We start from the raw sequence: 25220 nt of genomic DNA, 5'->3' as shown, positions 1-25220 counted from the left end.
CTCGCTCGCTCACACCACAACACACTACAACACACACACACACACACACACACACACACACACACAGTTGAGTGATAACATTGTATGTCCACGAACACACAGTTGTTGACTCTACATGAGTCGGCAGGTAGCCTAGTGGTTAGAGCGTTGGTCCAGTAACCAAAAGGTTGCTGGTTTGAATCCCTGAGCTGACAAACTAAAAATATGTCAGTCTGCCCCTGTGCAAGGCAGTTAACCCACTGTTCCCTGCATGCCAAAACCTTGGATGCTCTTCTCTGAATTAGAGGGGTTGGGTTAAATGCAGGAGACACATTTCAGTTGTACAACTGACTATATATCCCTCTATTCCACATCTTGACTAGAAATGTTTACTTATGTCCTTGGCTGTAGGACAAAACCTTTTGCCTATGATAACAAATTATTTGAAAATATACACTACATGGCCAAATGTATGTGGCACATCTCATTCCAAACTCATGGGCATTAATATGGAGTTGGTACCCCCTTTGCTGCTATAACAGTCTCCACTCTTCTGGGAAGGCTTTCCACTACATGTTGGAACATTGCTGCAGGCACTTGCTTCCATTCAGCCACAAGAGCATTAGTGAGGTCGGGCACTGATGTTGGGCGATCCAATTGATCCCAAAGGTATTCAATGGGGTTGAGGTCAGGGCTCTGTGCAGGCCAGTCAAGTTCTTCCACACCGATCTTGACAAACCATTATGGACCTTGCTTTGTACACAGGGGGCATTGTCATGCTGAGTCCCTTATGTAGGAAAGGGCCTTCCCCAATCTCTGACACACAGTTGGAAGCACAGAATCAACTAGAATGTCATTGTATGCTGTAGCGCTAAGATTTCCCTTCAATGGAACCAAGGAGCCCCAACAATGAACAAACAATCACAGACCATTATTCCTCCTCCACTAAACTTGACATTTTTTTTGTATATATTTTTTATTTAACCTTTATTTAACTAGGCAAGTCAGTTCAGAACAAATTCTTATTTACAATGACGGCCTACCCCGGCCAAACCTGGACGACGTTGGGCCAATTGTGTGCCTATGGGACTCCCAATCACAGCCGGATGTGATACCGCCTGGATTCGAACCAGGGACTGCAGTTGGCACTATGCATTCGGGCAGGTAGCTGTAACTGTAACGTAACAAAATGTGGAATATATATATATTTTTTGGGGGGGGTAAAAGATTCATGCTATATTTACGTGTTGTGTTAAAGGCATAGAATAGGATACACTTCACCCTATCAGAGCAAATACCAAGGCTATAGGGCAGGGTTCCCCAACTTGCAAAAATAAATAAAACACTTTTATTTTGATTGTTGGACATAAAAGACTGTAAAAACACCAGCAAATCAGCTTCATGTGGTTTTAATTTTGGAAATCTGTTAAAAAGTATTCCCACGCATAATGTCAACGTATACAAATGTATGCAATGTTTAAAAGTATTATGTTTTAGTCAAAGATCAAATCAAATTATATTGGTCACATACTCATGGTTAGCAGATGTTATTGCGAGTGTAGAGAAATGGTTGTGCTTCTAGATCCGACAATGCAGCAATATCTAACATGTAATCTAACAATTCCACAACAACTACCTTATACACACACATTTTAGTAAAGGAATGGAATAAGAATATATCCATATAAATATATGGATGAGCAATGACAGAGCGGCATAGGCAAGATGCAATATTATGTCTGTTTGGGCTTATTGCGTTCAATTTGCAGTCCTCAAATTTTTCGTAATTATGTTCCGGCCCCCTGACCATCCATTCAAGAAATAATCGTTCCGTGGCTGAATGTAGGTGATGATCCCTGCTATAGGGGCAATCATAGATAGATGTCGAACAATTAGGAGAATTCCACCTAAAGTAAGCTAAATAGTTATCACCCCTGAGCCTTAAGGTCAGCAACAAGTATGATACCATATATACTGTAATTTCCAGCCTTGATGAGATCAACAAACAAGTAGGCCTAATTGACATGTGGTCATTGGGGAAGTTGTCTAAATATTGTCTACAGTCGCCCTCCAGTGACAAGCAACAGGAATGACAGGCGAATATTGCTTGGCTAGTTCTCTTTTCTAAGTATTGTTTTGCTATTTAGAGATAGACCTGTCGCCTATTTTGCGTAGTGTAGACGTTGAAATGTCTCAAAACTATGACTGAAAATAGTGCAGTCCGGTTTATCAGCATCGGTGTCATTTTATTTGCCATGGACGTAGGCCTACACCAAATATTTTACACCAACAAATACAGTGTAATGATTAACTTATTTTCTAACAATAAACCGCTCGAGTCTCTGAGTCACATGGTGATTTTTGCTTCTCTCATGCTGCTTGGCACGCTGCCTAAAAGGGATTTTATTTTTCATGTTTCTTGAGGTCGTATCAACTTCCAACCTCGCGCAGGTTGTCTCGTGACCACATGATTGCTCTTTAGATACCTGGCGAGGTGAACATGAAAGTGAAAACAGCTGTAAACCCATGTGAAAACCCCTGGGCTGGTAGGCTACTCACTCACTGCTCCAGACAGTAGAGTTGCTCAGGTGAGTGAGGCTATATTACCTGAAATCTTGTGGTGTCTTTTGAATTGTGAAAGGGTATATTCTTGTAAACTAAATGTGTCTGTCTATATGTCTAAAATAAGAGCAGAGGATTATGCTATGGCAGATTGTTTTTACAGACTAGGCTTCATGCTTCATGGTGCATTTGTCATGCAATTGTTTAGCCTCTGCGTGCTAAGTATTGCTCTAAAAATGGTGATGTATAGGGCTAAGCAGAGACATATTTCAATAGATAAAGTTAACTTCCCTTTAAAAAAATACAGGCAATTTGAGCATGTTACTGCAAATATCAACAAATAGGCTCTCTCAGGAAAATGTAAGTTTGTTTTATTCATTAGTTTGTTATGAATATTCAAAAGCCAAATCAATTAGGTGGTACAGAAAATATTCAATGATTACCATTACAGCATAATTCTATACAGACATTTACATGTGTCTACTGTTTACAGACAAAGACATTTATATTAGAGAGTGAGTAGGCCTTCATGTGTTTTACTAATTAACCATTGCCTGCTGCCTCATTTGATTGTTCTTTGCCCTTGTCACACTGTCTGTCACTTCTTCCTCTGGACAGTACCTTCCTGTTTCTGTTAGAGGCCCTCGGACCAGTGCATACCAATAACAATGGTATTTTAGTGTAAACAAACTGTAATCCAACCCTGGTTGTCTGTACTCAGTCCTTCAAAACAAACCACCACTGGACCCAACAGCTAGTCCCTCTCACAGGGTATAGGTTGTTTTTTAGGTTTTTATTCTCAGTTTACAGATGTAGGAACTTAATTTTAACCAGTTTGCTACAGCAGGAAAATATTCCTGCAGGTACAGGAAATGTGAATTATTATGTGGATTATAATTAAATTATAATTTTCGTAAGGAAAAATTAAGTCTGAAATGTCAAAGTGGAAATTACAAACTTCAGAAACCTTTTAAAACTCAAATACACTACACATTTGATATTTTCTGCATTGCAGGAAAGTTCTCCTGCAACAGGGTGATCGAATTAAGATCCTACATCTGTACCTCTCTTACACATTCACGTCAGAAGTGGAAAATCCATTCTTATCAGTGACTCATGGTAATTACAGGTTATACACAATGTATCCATAATATGATTCTTATGCATGTAGGAATGCTACCCTTATTTTTAACTTGAGGTACTTTGCCAGGTCGGGTTGGTTACCGCGACGGCACACCCTTTCCCCCTTACCTTCCATAGAAAATGGCATGTTGGCTGTAAACATAAGCTTTGCTCCTGTTCCTGCTGACTGCTGTGACAGGCACCAAAAGTTAAAGGCACTTTTAACAACACATTCAACAGACAACTCCTTGCCTGAAACAAGGGACATTCAATGCCAAGCAGAGATCAGATGGCAGGGATTGGGGAACCTGGGGACATGGAGGAGGTGAATGAAGCTCAGGGTCTAGAGGGGGACAGATCCTCCCTCAAATCCACTATGGAGAGGAACGTGAAGACACAACCTGACGGCCCGGTGAAGGAGAAGAAACTGGGGATGATGAAGCAATTCAGGGAGAGCATCAAGCGGGTTGGAGAGAGGGGTCCTCTGGCCTCAAACAGCCAAGAGTCAAAGGACAAATCCAATTCAGAACAGGGGGGACATGGTATTGACCCTGAAGTGACCTCACCAACCCATCAGCTGCCACCCCCTCCCTCACCATGTAAGTTTTCCTCAGATTTGTCCCTCTGTCTAATTAAGTGAGTTATGAAATATGCTCTTGAGTCAAGAAATGGCTTCTCAAGGTCATGGGAAAAGGACGTCTCAGGAGACACAGAATGACAGTAGAAATGGCAGGAAGGACTCTCTAATTGGGAATTTCAGCTGGACATGAGCCAGTCTGAGCAGGGGGCTTTCATCATTACTCAATTACTGACATTCCTATCTTAATGAAGTTTATACAAAACTCGGAAACAGCTGCCAACCAAGCAGGATATACACTAACATAATTAACCTTTGTACAATAACACAGATTTTTTTAATGACGAATCTGACAGAAGCTGCTTAACTAGTTGTCAAGGTTGTGTGACTTCTTCTGTGTGTGCGTATGCGTTTGTGTGACTGTGCGACTGTCCGTGTGATTGTGTGTGTACGGTCAGCACACCTACTATTACACTGCAAAGTTGTTTAATTACTAGCATTATTCAATGTCATAGAGAACTTTCTCTTGCTCAGGTTTGAGTGCTGGGTCTCCTATGGCCTCTCCCCTGAAGGGTCTAGGTGGGGAGGGAGGAGAGAGTGCAGAAGATTCACTCCAGAAAAAGCACACCAGAACACGCTCAGGTACACCACTGTTTACCCAACCAACCAGAGCTTGTTCAATCAATGGTTGACAATAAATACTGTTCAAAGACAAGCACAAATACATATCATTTACTGAGAGAATTCTAGAGCGCTCGTTGGGATATTCTGAGTCTTTGTAAAGTCTTCGTAATCCGTAATCTGTCTTGTCCATCTATAGACCCATCGGCAATTGGGGACTCTCTTCTAAAGAAGGGGGCTTCCATTCGACGGAGTTTGCGACTTGTGGGGAATAAGAAGGACAAGGCCCTCAAACAGGAGCAGCTCCAGCCTGTCACTGAGATCACTGTGGATGAGAAGAGAGAGAAGGAGAGGGTAGAGATAAAAGAGTCATACATACTCCCAGAGATACCCCTCACACCCCTCTCAGGTGAGGTTCGTTCTCTCTCACTCATCCTCTTGTCCATTTTTATTTGTTTTAGCAGTAGAGATCACAAAATATATAATTTGTGATGTAGATCACTATGGCTGTGTCTGTGCAGTATGTGTGTATTAGGTATAACCGCATAAGCTTCTATGCATTAATGCCTTTACTCTGTTTGCTCTTACACTCCAGTGATGCAGATCAATAAGCTGATTGGGATGGAGGTGCTGGAGGAGGCCTATCTGAACCTCCTCTCCCTGTGCCAGGAGTTCCAGCAGGAGAGGGAGGAGTGCACGGAGGAGGCCTCCTCTATGGAGCTGGCCAAGAAGGAGAAGGACCTGAGGCTCCTTTACAATGCCCTGCTGGACAAGGTGAAGGAAATAGTGCGGGACTCCAACTCCTTTCCCTCTCGCAACAAGGATCTCTTGGTGCATGTGGCCCATGTCATCCAGGAGGAGGAGAAGAGGGAGGCAGAGCCTGGGGTCGCGGGCATGGTTGGGCCTGGGGGTTGGCGGGGGGCCTGGAGAGAGGCTGTGAGCGAGGGTGTACAGGCCACACTGAAGAGTGTTCACTTGGACAGGCCCGAGCAGAATACCTCCTGGCTGGCTATCCACCTGGGTATGCTGGGCAAGGCCATCGTGGAGGACTTGAAGAAGGTGAAGGGAGAGCTGCAAGGCTCTTACCCACCCAGCTTCAATGTGTTCAGCACCTATGTGAGCTGTTACCATGGTGCTGTCAGCCAGCACCTGAAGAGGCTTCAGCAGCAGGTGACAGATCTGAAGGACTACTACACCCTGCTGGACTGGATCATCAATCACTATGAGAGGTGAGGAAGACTTAAAGTCATTGTCTTGAGTAAGAAGTGTGTGTGTATATATATATATATATACAGTGGGGCAAAAAAGTATTTAGTCAGCCACCAATTGTGCAAGTTCTCCCACTTAAAAAGATGAGAGAGGCCTGTAATTTTCATCATAGGTACACGTCAACTATGACAGACAAAATTAGGAAAAAAAATCCAGAAAATCACATTGTAGGATTTTTTATGAATTTATTTGCAAATTATGGTGGAAAATAAGTATTTGGTCAATAACAAAAGTTTATCTCAATAGTTTGTTATATACCTCTTGTTGGCAATGACAGAGGTCAAACGTTTTCTGTAAGTCTTCACAAGGTTTTCACACACTGTTGCTGGTATTTTGGCCCATTCCTCCATGCAGATCTCCTCTAGAGCAGTGATGTTTTGGGGCTGTTGCTGGGCAACACGGACTTTCAACTCCTCCAAAATTTTCTATGGGGTTGAGATCTGGAGACTGGCTAGGCCACTCCAGGACCTTGAAATGCTTCTTAGAAGCCACTCCTTCGTTGTCCGGGCGGTGTGTTTTGGGATCATTGTCATGCTGAAAAGGACCACACCACGTTTCATCTTCAATGCCTTGCTGATGGAGGGAGTTTTCACTCAAAATCTCCACGATAAATGGCCCCTCATCTTTTCCCCTTTCCATGGATCAAGTCGTCCTGTGTCCCTTTGCAGAAAAACAGCCCAAACATGAGTTCTCACACCCCATGCTTCACAGTAGGTATGGTGTTCTTTGGATGCAACTCAGCATTCTTTTGTCCTCCAAACACGACGAGATTGGAGTTTTTAACCAAAAAGTTCTATTTTGGTTTGCATCTCTGACCATATGACTTCTCCCAATCCTTCTTCTGGATCATCCAAAGCTCTCTAGCAAACTTCAGACGGGCCTGGACATGTACTGGCTTAAGCAGGGGACACGTCTGGCACTGCAGGATTTGAAGTCCCTGCGGCGTAGTGTGTTTATGATGGTAGGCTTTTTACTTTGGTCCCAGCTCTCTGCAGGTCATTCACTAGGTCCCCCATGTGGTTCTGGGATTTTTGCTCACCGTTCTTGGTGATCATTTTGACCCAACGGGGGGAGATCTTGCGTGGAGCCCCAGATCAAGGGAGATTATCAGTGCTTGTATGTCTTCCATTTCCTAATACTGCTCCCACAGTTAATTTACTTTCAAACCAAGCTGCTTACCTATTGCAGATTCAGTCTTCCCAGCCTGGTGCAGGTCTACAATTTTTGTTTCTGGTGTCCTTTGACAGCTCTTTGTTCTTGGCCATAGTGGAGTTTGGAGTGTGCTGTTTGAGGTTGTGGACAGGTGTCTTTTTATAACTGATAACAAGTTCAAACAGGTGCAATTAATACAGGACGAGTGGAGGACAGAGGAGCCTCTTAAAGAATAAGTTACAGGTCTGTGAGAGCCAGAAATCTTGCTTGTTTGTAGGTGACCAAATACTTATTTTCCACCATAATTTGCAAATAAATTCATAAAATCCTACAATGTGATTTTCTGGATTTTTTTTTCTCATTTTGTCTGTCATAGTTGAAGTGTACCTATGATAAAATTACAGGCCTCTCTCATCTTTTTAAGTGGGAGAACTTGCACAATTGGTGGCTGACTAAATACTTTTTTGCCCCACTGTATATATATATATATATATATACAAAAATATGACTCAAGATGATGAGTAGTATTGTATCTGAGAGACACCATCCCTGTTGAACAGTGAGAAGGTAATGAGTAGTCCTTCATTGAGACCAGAGATGGAAGCTGAGAACATAGGCCTCTCCCTGGAGGAGGGTTTCCTGGACCAGCTCAAGGGGAAATACTGCATGCGGGCAAAGGTGAGGGATTGAACACTCCACTAAGAGACAGATGGATAGATGTTTAGGAAGAATTCAGGTTGAATGCAGGTACCACACTGATGAGCAAAATATAAGTTTTTGTAAAACTCTTCTAGTACTTTAGCCTTTATTCTTTTGCTTTCCATGTCTTTTCCAGGAGGACATGAGAGCTTCACTGGATAAAATATTAGAGATTGAAAATGAGGACATGTGGATAAAGAAACAGGCACCAGAGACTGACGATGAACACTTTTTTAAATCTGACATACACATGGATATCTGGACGGTATTGTTTTGTCATGATTTTATATAATGCAATAGCATCATATCTCCGTTAGAGGGCAACATTGCCTACTTAGTTACATTTTAATTATAGCGGCAGGCTACTAAGGCTACTATAACTCTGTAGGACTTGAAACTGATGTTGTTCTTTGTGTAGAAAGTTAAGAGCAATGCTGTAAACTCCAAGAGGATTGATGCAGACCTGGAGATGAGAATAGTCTGTTCCTGCCTAGAAGAGTTACAGCAGTTTCCCAAGCGGTATGCTCTGCAACAGTCCAGAGTCTGCTCTTTCTATCTCTATCCTAACCATTATTCACTGGAACATAAAACTGGACCTTGTCCTTTGTTTGTTAATAACTCCATGACATTATCTCTCCTTCACTCTCTCTACATCTCCATAGATTTGAGAACGAATTTAGGTACTGCTGTAACAGTATGGAAAACCCTTCACTTTGGGCTGACTATCAGATAACCTACATCAACAGCTTTAAAGCTCTTAAGTAAGTCAGATTCCTCTCTTCACTACATCTGGTCAACGACCCTGCCCTTTCCTCTGCCCTCAACACACTGTAGACGGGAATGTCCTGGACAACAGTTGATAGACAGTCAGTTCAGCTTTCCAGACACTTTGGGGTACATTTACCAAAGGATGGTGTGAATAAATAAAAAATAAGACCGCAGTCTAAAAGATTTACCTGAGAACAGAAGTCTTGGCTCAGAAGACAAAGTCTCAGCATTAAAGGAAAACTGGGACTATGAAATGACTATTTCACAGGCATTTCCTGGATCCCATACTAGGTCATTTAGCCTGCCTGCAAGATAAACATTAAAAAAATACACACCAATAAATGTTGAATTATGGTTAAATATGCATCTTATCTATCTTACAAACATACTCAAACACACTAACATGCAGGCACAGTGACACACTATATCATATTACTGTATAAATTACAGTGAAACTATTGAAGACTAAACCCAGCTAGCACATAACGTTCTCAGAACCATGTGTTTCCATGCTTCAAGATTGTTTTGATTAAGCAGACTGGGATATGTTCCGGGTAGCCTCTGAGAATAATATCGATGAATACACAGATACGGTAACTGAGTTTATCAGGAAATGTATAGGAGATGTTCTACCCACTGTGACTATTAAAACCTACCCAAACCAGAAACCATGGATATATGGTAGCATTCGCACCCCCTGGTTCGAATCCAGGCTGTATCACAACCAGCCATAATTGGGAGTCCCATAGGGCGGCGCACAATTGGCCCAGCGTCGTCCGGGTTTGGCCAGTGTAGGCCGTCATTGTAAATACGAATTTGTTCTTAACTGTCCTGCCTAGTTAAATTAAATAAATACATTTGCGCAATTTTAACCATGGCAAGGTGACTGGGAATATAGCTGAATACAAACAGTGTAGTTATTCCCTCCGTAAGACAATCAAACAGGCAAAACGTCAGTACAGAGACAAAGTGACGTCTCAATTCAACGGCTCAGACACGAGACGTATGTGGCAGGATCTACAGACAATCACGGACTACAGAGGGAAAACCAGCCACGTCGCTGCCACCGACGTCTTGCTTCCGGATAAGCTAAACACCTTTTATGCTCGCTTTGAAGTTGACACAGTGCCACTGACGCGGCCAGCTACCAAGGACTGTGGACTCTCCTTCTCTGTGGCCGACATGAGTAAGACATTTAAGTATGTTAACCCTAACAAGGCTGACGGCCCAGACGGCATCCCTAGCCGCGTCCTCAGAGCATGCGCAGACCAGCTGTTTACGGACATTCAATCTTTCCCTATCACATTCTACTGTCCCCAAATGCTTCAAGATGTCCACCATTGTTCCTGTTCCCAAGAAAGAGAAAGTAACTGAACTAAATTACTATCACCCTGTAGCACTCACTTCTGTCATCATGAAGTGCTTTGAGAGACTAGTCAAGGATCATATCACCTCTACATTAACTGACACCCTAGACTCACTTCAATTTGCTTACCGCCCCAATAGATCCACAGACAATGCACTGTACACTGCTCTATCCCATCGGAACAAGAGGAATACCTATGTAAGAGTGCTGTTCATTGACTACAGCTGAGCCTTCAACACCATAGTACCCTCCAAGCTCATCATTAAGCTTGGGGCCCTGGCTCTGAACCCCGCCCTGTGCTTTCTGGGTCCTGGACTTCCTGACGGGCCGCCCCCAGGTGGTGAAGGTAGGAAACAACACCTCCACTTCGCTGATCCTCAACACAGGGGCCCCACAAGGGTGCTTGCTCAGCCCCCTCCTGTACTCCCTGTTCACCCATGACTCCGTGGCCATGCACGCCTCCAACACAATAATTAAGTTTGCAGACGACACAACAGTAGTAGTCCTGATTACCAACAATGATGAGACAGCCTACAGGGAGGAGGTGAATGCCCTGGGAGTGTGGTGCCAGGAAAATAACCTCTCACTTAACGTCAACAAAACAAAGGAGCTGGTCGTGGACTTCAGGAAACAGCAGAGGGAGCACCCCCCTATCCACATCGACAGGACCACAGTGGAGAAGATGGAAAGCTTCAAGTTCCTCTGCATACACATCACTGACAAACTGAAATGGTCCACCCACACAGACAGTGTGGTGAAGAAGGCACAACTTACTTACTGACTTTATTGTCCCCATGGTGAATTTTTGTTGCAGTGTCATGTACACATTTAAAGTGGCGTTTAAATACAAAACAAAATTGACAATACAACTTTCATACCAGTTACATACCAATAAAAAACATATTATCAGAAATAAAGAAAGAAATAATAACAGCACCTCTTCAACCTCAGGAGGGTGAAGAAATGTGTCTTGGCACCTAAAACCCTCACAAACTTTTACAAGTTCACAATTAAGAGCATCCTGTCAGGCTGAATCACTGCCTGGTACGGCAACTGCACCACCCACAACCGCAGGGCTTTCCAGAGGGTGGTGCGGTTTGCCCAACGCATCACCGGAGGCAAACTACCGGCCCTCCAGGACCCCTACAGAACCCAATGTCACAGGAAGACCAAAAAGATCATCAAGGACAACAACCACCCGAGCCACTGCCTGTTCACCCCGCTATCATCCAAAAGGCGAGGTCAGTACAGGTGTATCAAAGCTGGGACCGAGAGACTGAAAAACAGCTTCTATCTCAATGCCATCAGACTATTAAATAGCCATCACTAGCACCTTAAGAGGCTGCTGCCCTATATATATATATATATATATGACTTGAAATCACTGGCCACTTTAATAATGGAACACTAGTGACTTTAATAATGTTTACCTATTTCACATTACTCATCTCATATGTATATACTGTATTCTATTCTATTCTACTGTATTTTAGTCTATGCTGCTCCGACATTGCTCGTCCAAATATTTATATTTTCTTAATTCCATTCCTTTAGATGTGTGTGTATTGTTGTGAAATTGTTAGATATTACTGCACTGTTGGAGCTAGAAACCTAATTATTTTCGATACACCCAATAACATCTGCTAAACATGTGTATGTGACCAATAAAATTGTATTTGATTTTGCATACAACTTCCCACAACGTTCTGGAAATGGTACAGGATAGTTGCTTGGCTTTGGAACATTCTCAGCACATTTAAGAAACTTGACAAAATAACATTATTTGCCTGGTATTTCATTACTTTGACAAACATCCAAACATGGTTTAATTTAATAAACATTTTGGTATTGTTTTCGGAACATTCTCCAACTGGTTTGACATTGGGAATGCTCTCAAATAGTTCAGAGAAGGTTAAGAAACAACGTTCTCCTGTGGGAATTTCAATACAGGTTTCCTCATGGTACTATTTAAAGTAACATTTAAGAAAACATCTATATAAAAGAAAACACAAAAAAACATTAGTAACATAAGTAAATGTTATTGAAAAACATATACATATCCGTTCTCAGCGTCAACAAAACTCTCTATCCTTTATCTTGTTAAGTGTGTTCAGGTTTCTTGGCCGCGCCGACTAATTGGCCACGTCTGATCTTATTAAGTACTTGTTTCCTTTGAAATGGGGTCTGTTTGAATAGATTAAAATGAACAGATTTGTATGAGTTAAAAAAAACGAAGCTTGCTAGCTTCATCCTGTTGGTGCTGTAGACTAATTCAATGGATAGAGAACAGAAGACCACTGACACTGTCCCACAATGAAAATAAATGTGTTTGCATGATTAATGCCTAAGCAAATTAATTTCCATGGGTCCTATCTGTGCTTGGAGTTCAAAACAGTTAACCCAAACGAAGCTAGCAGTGTTCTTAAATGTCTTATTGAAACATTCAATAAAAGTTAAGGAAGTTATTTAAAAAACTCTAAATAACTTAGAATTGAATAATAAAATCTCCCAGAAAAACATTCAGGGAACCATAGTAAAAACGTTCTCAAAACCAACCTGCAACAAAAGATGTACATTACATTCTCAACAAAAAAAACTTAAGTTCTACTGGTCAAGAAATGTATGGCTTCGTTCCCAGAACCAATGGGAAACCAAAAACGTACATTCCCACAACTTCCAAGGAACCAAATGTGCTAGCTGGGAAGCTGTTTCCAGCCAACAGGCATCTCTGGAGTATAGCACTGCCTGTCTAAAGAGAGAAACACCACATGGTTTCCGGGAAACGTGGCTAGTGTAAGAGAATTGCCTGAGTAGTTCAAGCTCTAAAAATAGAAAGCCCCCCTCTCTCCACATTCAAAGAGCTGGTAATTTCACTGAAACAAGCAACAGCATGTCTCTGTCAGTAACAAAATTAGGAACACAATATTAGAGATGGACAGAAACAGTCAAAATTCTCTCCTGCAGATTTAGTTATTCATATTCAAGGAGACAGGAGACTCAAAATAATGATGGTCAGATATAACTTTATACTGTTTATCCTTATTTCCTAAAAAAAAACGCATACAGTTGAAGTCGGAAGTTTACATACACTTAGGTTGGAGTCATTAAAACTTGTTTTTCAACCACTCCACAAATTTCTTGTTAACAAACAATAGTTTTGGCAAGTCGGTTGGGATAGTCTCTTTGTGGCATGACACAAGTAATGTCTCCACAAATTGTTTTAGCAGACCAGATTATTTCACTTGATCATGTCACTGTATCACTATTTCAGTGGTGTTAGAGTTTACATCAGCTAAGTTGACTGTGGCCTTTAAACAGCTTGGAAAATTCCATGGCTTTAGAAGCTTCGACTGATAGGCTAATTGCCATATTTTGAGTCAATTACAGGTGTACGACTTTGGATGTATTTCAAAGCCTAACTCAAACTCAAGTGCCTCTTGCTTGACATCATGGGGAAAATCAAAAGAATCAGCAAGACCGGTCCACAAGTCTGGTTTCTGCATTGGGAGCAATTCCAAACGCTGAAGGTCCACCGTTGCATTGTAAAAACAATAGTACGCAAGTATAGAACACCCAATGGGACACGCATGGCCGTTCATAATACGCTCAGAAGGAGACGTGTTCTGTTCCTAGAGATGACGTACTTTGGGTGGCGAAAAGTGCAAAATCAATCCCGACAACAGCAAAGGACCTTGTGAAGAATGCTGGAGGAAACGGGGGTACAAAGAGTATCTTATTCCACAGTAAAAACGAGTCCTATATCGACAATAACCTGAAAGGCCATGCAGGCAAGGAAGAGCCACTGCTCCAAAACCGCCATAAAAAGCTAGACTACCATGGTTGCAACTGCACCATCGGGACAAAGATGGTACTTTTTGGAGAAATGTCTCTGGTCTGATGAACAAAAATAGAATGTTTGGCCATAATGAACATCGTTATGGTTTGGATAGGAAAACAGGGGTAGTCTTGCAAGCGAAGAACATCATCCCAACAGTGAAGCACGGGATGCAGCATCATGTTTGTGGGGGTGCTTTGCTTGCAGGAGTGGACTGTTTGCCCTTAAACAAAATAGATTGAGGGAGGGAAATTATGTGTGGATATATTGAAGCAACATGCTCAAGACGATGATCAGGAAGTTAAGCTTGTGGTCGCAAATGGGTCCTTCTAAATGGACAATGACCCAAGCATACTTCAAAGTGTGGAAATGGCGTTAAGGACAACAAGTAAAGGTATTGGAGTGGCCATGACAAAGCCTGACCTCAACACTATAGAAAATGTTGTGGGGCAGAACATGAAAAAGCTTGTGCGAGCAAGGAGGCCTCACACTGCACTCAGTGTACACCAGCTCTGTAAGGAAGGAATGGGCCAAAATGTCACCCAACTTATTGTGCGGACGAGGTGTGTTGGAAGGGCTGACCCGCATGGACGTTTTGACACCATAGTTAACAATGTGAAGGCAATGCTAACCGAACATACTGAAATTGAGTGTATGTAAACCTTCTGACCACTGGGGAATGTGATGAAAGAAAATACAAACTGGAACTAAATCATTCTCTCTACGTATTATTCTGACATTTCCCATTCTTAAAATAAAGTGGTGATCCTATACTGAACACTAAGACAGGGAATTCCGTTACTAGAGAATTAAATGTCAAGGAATTGGTGAATTCTTGAGTTCAAATGTATTAGCTAAGGGTGGTATTGAAACTTCCCGACTTCAACTGTAGTTAGCAGACCGCAAAACAGTGATCAGAAATTGTTAAACATGGTCTTACAGCACCATGTTCCTATCTAAACTGCGCCACGGTGCTGCGGCGCGCAGCTTTCCCCGGGACTGGCCCTCGGCAGAAGAAATTATCAGGCCTGTGGTAAGCGGGCTTTCCTTCCTGGGGTGAAGGTTTAGAGGAGCCAAAATGCAGCGCGGTCTAGTGTTTACCATGAATTCATAAAGAGAGACAAGTAAGTGAACACTATACACAAAATGAACAAAATTGTGAAAACCGAGACAGTCCTATCTGGTGCCGAGAACACAAAGAAGAGAAGACAACACCCACATCCCCAACACAAAACAAGCCACCTATATATGATTCTCAATCAGGGACAACGATTGACAGCTGCCTCTGATTGAGAACCATATTAGGCTGAACACAGAAACAGACAAACTAGACACACAACATAGAATGCCCACCCAGCTCAAGTCCTGACCAACACTAAAACAAGCAACACACATAAGAACTATGGTCAGGACGTGACAGCCTGTGCAGAGAAGCTCGAGATTGAAGGAGTTTCCCCCTTAGTTAACACAATCAACGTTTCCCTTTTACTGTGGGAATTGTGATTGAATCAACGCAATATTAGTATGTAGCCACGTGTGCACATTTGTACATATTCTTTGCTAGTTAGTGAGTTATTAGCCCAGTTATAGATCATTTGTAGTCAGCAATGGGGGAGTGATTGCTTCTTACAAGAGCACAAAACGTGTACATTTCTAGACATCTTTGAAAAGCAAGTCAGATCAAGAGCTTTTTTTCTTTCTTAAAAGGGCAGTGTTGTATTTTGAGACAGGTTTCAATAAGCTAAGTAGCCATTAGTCAGAGGGTAGCATAATTTGTCTGATTCTCTGTAATAATGGTATGGTAAAAATAATGCATTTTATTTTGTAAAGTGGTTTCTAGCATCAAACATCACCTAAATTTCAGTCACCTCCTTGTCCGAAGGACAAGTGGTTGAACAGGTTAATGTTAGCCCTGCATGTTTATTTCAAAAGTCTCATGGAATGTAAGCCTACATTGAACACCACACATTGGCTGCTACTGTAGGCTGAATGATAGAACAGCTATTTCCATGTTATGGGATGCATTTTCTCCATTGCTTTTGATGGTAGGCCACTCTTGTAGGCCTACATTATGATCATCCACAGTAGCCTAATTGGCTACTGTCTGAAACTGTAACTTAAAGCGGGTACAGCCTCGGGGTTCACAGTAAACGCACACTGGAATTTGCACAGAATCTTCAAGTTTGCACTCAGCAGAGATTAAATTTGCTCAGTGCCCCCCAAAAATGAAGTGAACATTGCTTACAACCCCTGTTGAAACCATTCCCTTGGTCTGTTTCGCAATTGTTCGGGAAGTCTCGCAATGTGGCGCCTCTGGGTTTAGAAACTCTGTCGCGTAGGTGTGTATGCATGATAACCTGACCTAACCTCAGACCTGTTTCATTTCCCTCTTTCTCTTCCTCCAGGGAGCACATGGAGGGTTACAGAGAGAGCTGCCCGACACAGGTGGACCATCTCAGCAGAGAGGTGGATGGCTTGGTCCATAGACTGGTCCAGGGCCTGGAGGACCAGTTTAAGAATGATGTCAGGGTAGGTGAGGGGGGGAAGTTTGATTGACCTTTGGTCTTGTCCTCATTCTACAAATACCCCTAAGTTGAGCAGTGTGTTGAGGTGATTGACATCTTTCCTACTTGTCTCAGGTGACCTGGAAGTTACTTAGTTTGGTAGTCTACTGATTTCTTTGCACACGTTTCTGTAAAGGCTTTCTCTCAATCGCTCCTGCTGTCAATGTTATGGATGGGTGAACAAACAAATAAATTAATGAATGAACAAATTAGTGAGTGAATAGATGGGTTAATATGTGTCTGTTTTCTTTTTCCAGCCTTACCTCAGGAGAATGATGACGAGGAAGTGGCTCTCCACAGATGAGGACTTTCAACAGCTGTTGAGCAGGACAGAGAAGCTGGCCCAGCGCTGTTCACAAATGAGACATCCATATGTACAGGTTAGCAATGGGGAAGTGCTGTTCATATTGTTTTAAATGCAGGATATACTATACCAGTCAAGTTTTAGAACACCTACTCATTCAAGGGATTTTCTTTTTTCCCCTATTTTCTACATTGTAGAATAATAGTGAAGACATCAAAACTATGAAATAACACATATGGAATCATGTAATAACCAAAAAAGTGTTAAACAAATCAAAATATATTTGAGATTCTTCAAAGTAGCTACCCTTTGCCTTGATAACAGCTTTGCACACTCTTGGCATTCTCTCAACCAGCTTCATGAGGTAGACACCTGGAATGCAGTTCAATTTACAGGTGTGCCTTGTTAAAAGTTAATTTGTGGAATTTCTTTCCTTCTTAATGCGTTTGAGCCAATCAGTTGTGTTGTGACAAGGTAGGGGTGGTATACAGAAGATAGACCCTATTTGGTAAAATACCAAGTCCATATTATGCCAAGAACAGCTCAAATAAGCAAAGAGAAATAACAGTTCATCATTACTTTAAGACATGAAGGTCAGTCAATCCGGACAATTTCAAGAACGTTGAAAGTTTCTTCAAGTGCAGTCGCAAAAACCATCAAGCGCTATAATGAAGCTGGCTCTCATAAGGACCGTCACAGGAAAGGAAGACCCAGAGTTACCTCTGCTGCAGAGGATAAGTTCATTAGAGTTACCAGCCTCAGAAATTGCAGCCCAAATAAATGTTTCACAGAGTTCAAGTAACAGACACATCTCAACATTAACTGTTAAGCGGAGACTGCATAAATCAGTCCTTCATGGTTGAATTGCTGCAAAGAAACCACTAGTAAAGGACACCATTAAGAAGAAGAGACTTGCTTAGGCCAAGAAACACAAGCAATGGACATTAGACCGGTGGAAATCTGTCCTTTGGTCTGATGAGTCCAAATTTGAGATTTTTGGTTCCAACCGCCGTGTCTTTGTGAGACGCAGAGTAGGTGAACGGATAATCTCTGCATGTGTGGTTCCCACCGTGAAACATGGAGGTGTGATGGTGTGGGGGTGCTTTGCTGGTGACACTGTCTGTGATTTATTTAGAATTCAATGCACACTTAACCAGCATGGCTACCACAGCATTCTGCAGCGATACACCATCCCATCTGGTTTGTGCTTTGTGGGACTATCATTTGTTTTTCAACAGGACAATGACCCAACACACTTCCATGCTGTGTAAGGGCTATTTGACCAAGAAGGAGAGTGATGGAGTGCTGCATCAGATGACCTGGCCTCAACAATCACCCGACCTCAACCCTATTGAGATGGTTTGGGATGAGTTGGACCGCAGAGTGATAGATAAGCAGCCAATAAATGCTCAGCATATGTGGGAACTCCTTCAAGACTGTTGGAAAAGCATTGCAGGTGAAGCTGGTTGAGAGAATGCCAAGAGTGTGCAAAGCTGTCATCAAGGCAAAGGGTAGATACTTTGAAGAATCTCAAATCTAAAATATATTTTAATTTGTTAACACTTTTTTTGGTTACTAAATGATTCAATATGTGTTATTTCATAGTTTTGATGTCTTCACTATTATTCTGCAATGTAGAAAATAGTAAAAATAAAGAAAAACCCTTGAATGAGTAGGATGTGTCCAAACTTTTGACCGGTACTGTACACTCAAGTAAGCGAGGTAAATCATGCCCCTGATGATCCATAGGAAGTTGGAGTTACTGGAAAAGACCCGAGAATTTCCTGACCTTACCATACTGGAACTTGACCATGCATAGAATGGAACATTATTTGAGTTGATGTGGCAATAGGAGTAAATGGCAGGAAAAGAGGGGGAGGAGGATGGGTGTCACTCAGATGATCAGTCATGGCAGTCACTTGAAAGCGAAAGAATAAACAGAAGACTTTCATGTCTATTTGTAATCCCTTTCTCTGGCCTCCACTGTGCCTGGCCTGTGTTCCTCTGCATCAGATGTTTGTGAGCAACTTGCACTACTATGTGGTGAAAGAGTATGTCTCCCAGCTGATGAAAAACAACTACTCCTGTAAGAACAGGAAGCATGACAAAGCAGCCACCAAGATGAGGGTGCAGTGGGATGAACTCAATGATTTGTTTGAGGAAATGGTAACACTTCTTAATCCTGAACTACAAACTGAATTGTGGCCAATTTACATCCACACAAATTGTACTTTTCATGTTCATTCAACATTGTCTAAAATTGTAAATACTACAGTACATAAATTTGTCTCAGCGTTATGTCTTTGTGCTTTGAGGAATGCTACTTTGAAAATTCAGTGCTGTCATAAACAAATGACATGTGTTATTACCATTCATGACTAGTAGACACACTCATAATAATTTCCTCTTGTAGAAGACAACACATGACTGGCTCCACCCAGTAGGAGACCACCTGAGTAACATAATTGGGGAAAAGAACAAGAGAGACATAAAGAACCACCTGAAACATTTAGTAGCGGACTACCCAGACATCAGGTAATCCTGCATCTTCCTGTGGCCACATCTTGTATCTGTTGATTTTGGTGATTTTTTTTACAAAATATAATCAGAGTAAAAACAGATCATATGAATTCTACTCTGACTGTTATGGCCCTGAGAAGAACAGCAGTGGAAGATAAAGTCAGCAGTGTTCATCAGACAGGGGAAGGGTGTTGACTAGGCAGTGACAGATTGAGAGCCAGATAGTGCTGCTCCAAATATGATAGAGAGCCGTGTTGAATCTCAACAGCAGGATGTAGGAGGGGCAGGACCAGCCGGGAGAGACAGAGGTGGGAGACCCCCGATGAGAAGTGAACTCTTGTGCCTGGTTTCTCGGAATAGGGCTTTAAGTGCTGTACTTTCCCAGGCAATTACCCTGGTCTGGGTTTTTGTGAACCATTTAATTCGATTTTTTAATTTTAACTCTAGTTAACTTCTCCAAAGCAAGATTGACAGATTATTATTTGTATTTATTTTTTTAAATTGTATTATCTTAAAATATATATATATATATATATATTATTATTTGTCATGACAGCCCCATTAACAAAATTGAGTAGCTAGCTGATTTGGTTCTGGGTGTTGAGATTATGGAATTTTAGACCAATTCATTTCACAAAACATTTGACGGTTCATTTCTCCTGCTGATTCTCCAAGAGTGATATTCTGTACCCTCTCTCCCCTCTGTCTGCAGTAAGAAGCACCTATCGTCCGTGCTGTACTTCAGGGGCTTGGTGCGGGGCAGGGAGAAGCGGGTAATCCTGCAGTGTCTCACTGAGCTGAAGAAGAAACTAGGAACTGCAGGGAACACTGGAGATAAAAAAAGAGGCCTCTTCATTGATATGCAGGTCACCATCACCAATACAAACTGTCTGGCTGACATGCCTTTCTCCTGCCTCTCCTCTCTCCTGCCAGACAGCTAAACTACAGGCCTAGATACAAGAGCCTACCACAGAGATGGTAACCTAACCAAGCTGTCTGAGAAGGCCTGAGGAGGCTTATAAAGAACATACTGTAGGATTACCAGTATGATCACTACGCAAAAAGCAAACATAGTCTAATGATTATTTAAATGTGAATGGACCTTTACATGGTAAATCTTGTTCATGCAGTCAGAGGTTATTTAAGACACCTCATTGATTAAGCCTTCTTTTTTTATATATTGTCACTTTAGCCCACTGTTGTTGCAAAAGAAAGCTGAGAACATAATTAATAATGGGCCTGATGCTAAATGAACTCCATGGTCGGGCTCAAACTGTATGTTCAGTGTTGAATGAACTTTACCATTGATTTACCTATTTTCAAGCTATTCAAATGTGTCGCTGCAGTGCACATATTACATGTCAACATAGAAAAGACTCCCTTAGAAAGTCCCACAGTCCACTGTCCTGTTGTTTTGTGGTCAAAACAAGGTTTCAAAATATCTGATAATGTCATTTAACCACAAACAAATACACGAATACAAGTTTCTCCCGTTGTTAGGGAAGTGAGAGTTTTTGTTCCCCTCTAATACTTTTTGGCCACATTGACAGGGCAGCATGCAACACAAAGGTTTGTACTCATGTGTCTGCTGTCTAGTATGAGTATAGATGAAGTCGATCACAATAAATTCATCCAACATCAACTGCAGGGATGGGGAACTGGCGGCCCGCAGCCCGCTTTTTGTAGAATACATTTTCAACAACAAAAAATATACAGTACCAGTCAAAAGTTTGGACACACCTAATCATTCAAGGGTTTTTCTTTATTTTTACTATTTTCTACAATGTAGAATAATAGCAAAGACATCAAAACTTTGAAATAACACATGGAATCATGTAGTAATCAAAAAAGTGTTAACAAATCTAAACATATTTTAGATTCTTCAAAGTAGCCACCCTTTGCCTTGATGACAGCTTTGCACACAATTGTTTACAGAGAGATTATTTCACTAATAATTCACTGTATCACAATTCCAGTGGGTCAGAAGTTTACATACACTACGTTGACTGTGCCTTTAAACAGCTTGGAAAATTCCAGAAAATGATGTCATGGCTTTAGAAACTTCTGGTAGGCTAATTTACATCATTTGAGTCAATTGGAGGTGTACCTGTGGATGTATTTCAAGGCCTACCTTCAAACTCAGTGCGTCTTTGCTTGACATCATGGGAAAATCAAAAGAAACCAGCCAAGACCTGACAAGTCTGGTTCATCCTTGGGAGCAATCTCCAAACACCTGAAGGTACCACGTTCATCTGTACAAACAATAGTACGCAAGTATAAACACCATGGGACCACGCAGCCGTCATACCGCTCAGGGAGGAGACGTGTTCTGTCTCCTAGAGATGAATGTACTTTGGTGCGAAAAGTGCAAATCAATCCCAGAACAACAGCAAAGGACTGTTGTTCTCGGAAGGACTGTGCCTCTCGGAAGCCCATGGATGAATCCCGGTTTCAACTGTATGGCATCTAGTGGGCAAGCGGTTTGTTGATGTAAATGTTGTGAACAGAGTGCCCAATGGTGGCAGCGGGGTTGTGGTATGGGCAGGCATAAGCTACAGACATCGAACACAATTGCATTTTATCAAGGGCAATTTGAATGCATAGAGATACCATGATGAGATCCTGAGGACCATTTGTCGTGTCCTTCATCCGCCGCCATCACCTCATGTTTCAGCATGATAATGCATGGCCCCATGTCGCAAGGATCTGTACACAATTCCTGGAAGCTGAAAATGTCCTAGTTCATCCATGGCCTAAATACTCACCAGACATGTCACCCATTGAGCCCGTTTGGAATGCTCTGGAATGATGTGTACGACAGCGTGTTCCAGTTCCTGCCAATATCCAGCAGTTTCGCCCAGACATTTTAGAGGAGTGGGATAACATTCAACAGCTTGATCAACTGTATGCGAAGGAGATGTGTCGTGCTGCATGAGGCAAATGGTCACACCAGATACTGACTGGTTTTCTAATCCACCCCGCTACCTTTTTTTTAAGGTATCTGTGACTAACAGATGCATATCTGTATTCAGTCATGTGAAATCCATAGATAAGGGCCTAATGAATTAATTTCAATTGACTGATTTCGTTATATGAAATATAACTCAGTAAAATCTTTGAAATTGTTGCATGTTGCATTTATATATATGTTCAGTGTAGAATAACCCAAGGTTAGACTAGTTAGAAGGAGGCAGGAAATCATGTGGATGCAAGGCTCGTATCATTTGGTATTGGGGGACGCATCCAATTTAGGTGAAAAGAGGTTAATTAAATCACGGCTTGCTTGAGCCTGGGGAGGGGAGGAGCCTGTGGTTTTAGAAAGGGTGAGGGAAAAGGGGGTTAGCAGGTGTCTGAAAAAGCCCCTTTGAGAGTTTGCAGATGCAGGTGTAAGATTTGCAGAAGCGTCCGCGAGAATATAAGTGTTAGGGGTGTGGTTAGGAACACAGATAGGTTATTAGGATAGGATTAGAATAAGGATTAGGATATAAAAATACTGTATGTTTTTGTGGAGAAGAGTCTCTGGGCTTGCTTGAAGAACCTCTTGTCTGCTGAAAGATTTTGCTGTAGCTTTTTAGCTTAAGATACATTTAGATTTGAATTATACTTAGTTTTTATTCTTAGTGTTAAAGTAAAGTTCTAGAATAAATCCTTAAGGTTACCTTATTGATATAAGTTTTAAAGTAGCTGTTAAAGCTTTTAGACACCGACTGAAAGACGGATCATCCTGAGGGGGGCGACAAAAACTGTTTATAGTTGTAGTCGGTAAGAAACCATTTTTCTTGTAATTTAATGCTGTGCTTATCATAAAATTGTAATAGATAAAAAATATTGCATTGGCAGTATAAGGGTGCTGAAGGTATCTAATCCACTTAACTTTTGCTTATCACAATATTGATTGATTTAACTGGGACTTTTTATGCCTGTTTCTGGAATTTTGAATAAACTTGCTTTAGTGTTCTGAAACCCTGTGTCATCAAAGAGTCATACAAGTGCATGTCGTTTTACTCTAGGTTTCTGAGATTGACTTCATTGATTGAGGATTTTTAGCATTGGTTAATTCGTCCATTGTGAACCCGAGTTGCTGGGATAAAAGAACCTGAGACCGAACTATAGGTACTGAGTGCATTGGTCAGCGTCATAAGAGGGGTGATTCTGGGCTTAGTCAATCCACGAAATAGTGGCCTCTCATAGTGGGCTATGGTGGAAGCTCTGGCCTGGACGATCCTGAGAAGGCGCCAGGTGGAACGAGAGCGAGGCAGCATAGGCACTAGGCTCTGAGGATAGGCCACTTTACTATATGGCCCTTACTGTTGAGTTTGAGGAACAGTCCCTAGCTGTAAACTAGCTCAGTGGTAAAGCAGAGCGGCATCTATCAGATCTGGGGGATTAATGACAAGGGATAACTGACTGCTATTGGGTAGGCAGGGTCGAGTTGAGTTGTTAATTTTGAAGAGGTGGTATTTTAGCTTTGACACTCCAACAGCACCCTGGAGAGGCGCACTGGGAATGGACAAGCAAAATATTTTGCGCCCCTGCCTTTTACAAAGTGGGCACTGCTTATCACAGGGCGGCATCAGCGCTCACCTAAAAACCCCATATGCCACTGGTTGAGAGAAATTGTCATTGTTTTGGGGCAGAATTATGTGAGGTTTTATGTTTTGTTGTTGGAGGTGCGTCTTGTTCAGTTTAGCTCAGAAAATGTGGCCGCCTAATCCTGCCTAATGAGCGGGTCGGCCGTGGTCTTATGCAACCATACCAAACATAACATGCTGATGTGAGTATCCCGGATTTAAGTGTACTATATTATGTCTAGTCTATGAGACCAGGCTGCCACGCGAGCCCACCCTGTCCTGCTGCAGCCTATAAATGGAAGTGCTTTTACGATTTGTAAACGTGATCTGTCCTGTCGGGAGAGTAGATCTATTCCTTTCAGTTCACACATATTTTTCTATCTGGCTTTAGCAGGTAGGTCTTTATTACATGCTTTCTTTTGCCTTTACATACTGAAAGTTTACTTATGATGTCAAATGTTTTCATTTACAAAATATACTTAGCAATTATATATATATGCCGACTGTATTTCTAACCTTTTACCCAAATTTTGTTAAGGGTAGATAGAGATAATGTGACATAAAAACGCCTTTAAATATTGTAGAGTACCCGGAGGGGTGTGGCCAGACCAAGACTCGAACCCTGGTCAAGCGATAGTCAAGCCAATACTTCAACCGTTATGCTAAGAGGTCCAAACCTCTTGCTGAGGTTGCTAGGTGTTGGGTTAATGTCGCTACAATATTTAACAATGCAGCAGATTGAACACAATCAGTTTATAACACATTGCAAATGCAGTAAGTGACCATCTGTCTCTGACTGTCTCTCTGTAGCAATGAGGACCCTGCGGACCAGAAACACCTCCGAAATAGGATCCACTAAGCCAGAATCTCCAGTGGAACACAGTGGAAAGACAACATCAGCTGGAAGAAAGTTTAAACATTTTACACTGCCCCCTATCCTTAGACGGAATTCCAAGAGTAACAGCAACGTCTCCTTTCCAGATGTACCCAACACATCCTGTCTTATAGCTGCCCCCCAGAAGGGTGAGTGAAACCTACAATGAGTTCTCCCCTTCTATCTGTAATTCCATCTCTTTTTTTACATTTTATTATTCCTAGGTTATCATAGGTTATCATAAAAATCCCAGATATTAAATGTAAATTTTTCTCATGACTGATTTTTTTGTTTATCACATCTGTAAATAGTTCTAACCAGTGATGTTAAAGTACTTTAAAGTACTACTTAAGTAGTTTTTTCGGCTAGCTGTACTTTACTTTACTATTTATATTTTTTGACAATTTTTACTTTTAATTCACTACATTCCTAAAGAA

General features: G+C 41.7%; 1 protein-coding gene across 3 annotated transcripts; it reads left to right on the top strand.

Moving 5' to 3' along the window:
* The first annotated feature begins 2402 nt into the window (after positions 1–2402).
* LOC111963359 (exocyst complex component 3-like protein 4) lies at positions 2403–24804 on the top strand. 3 transcript variants are annotated; one of them, XM_070443379.1, is made up of 15 exons: positions 2403–2567; positions 3557–3660; positions 3752–4262; positions 4775–4882; positions 5061–5270; positions 5457–6090; positions 7843–7960; positions 8118–8246; positions 8400–8500; positions 8644–8742; positions 16356–16479; positions 16772–16894; positions 18832–18984; positions 19232–19353; positions 20051–20848. In XM_070443379.1, exons 3-15 carry the CDS (start codon positions 3935–3937, stop codon positions 20277–20279), a joined length of 2478 nt encoding a protein of 825 aa, XP_070299480.1. In that variant the 5' UTR covers positions 2403–2567; positions 3557–3660; positions 3752–3934; the 3' UTR covers positions 20280–20848. The 3 variants fall into 3 exon arrangements, with proteins under 3 accessions (XP_070299480.1, XP_070299481.1, XP_023842514.1); XM_070443380.1 differs by lacking the exon at positions 3557–3660 and adding an exon at positions 24720–24804 and having other exon boundaries at positions 2478–2567; positions 3904–4262; positions 20051–20204; XM_023986746.2 differs by lacking the exon at positions 3557–3660 and having other exon boundaries at positions 2478–2567; positions 3904–4262.
* The last annotated feature ends 416 nt before the right edge of the window (positions 24805–25220 follow it).

This window comes from Salvelinus sp. IW2-2015, linkage group LG4q.2, assembly GCF_002910315.2.
Source record: "Salvelinus sp. IW2-2015 linkage group LG4q.2, ASM291031v2, whole genome shotgun sequence".
Lineage (NCBI taxonomy): Eukaryota > Metazoa > Chordata > Actinopteri > Salmoniformes > Salmonidae > Salvelinus > Salvelinus sp. IW2-2015.
The sequence above is the reverse complement of the archived record's forward strand: the minus strand, read 5'-3'. Positions and strand labels throughout refer to the sequence as shown.

Coding starts and splice junctions, on each gene's coding strand:
- LOC111963359 (XM_070443379.1), top strand. CDS start 3,935: ATGCCAAGCAGAGATCAGATGGCAGGGATTGGGGAACCTGGGGACATG. Junction 4,263..4,774: donor GCCACCCCCTCCCTCACCAT/GTAAGTTTTCCT, acceptor TCTCTTGCTCAG/GTTTGAGTGCTGGGTCTCCT. Junction 8,247..8,399: donor TACACATGGATATCTGGACG/GTATTGTTTTGT, acceptor TTCTTTGTGTAG/AAAGTTAAGAGCAATGCTGT.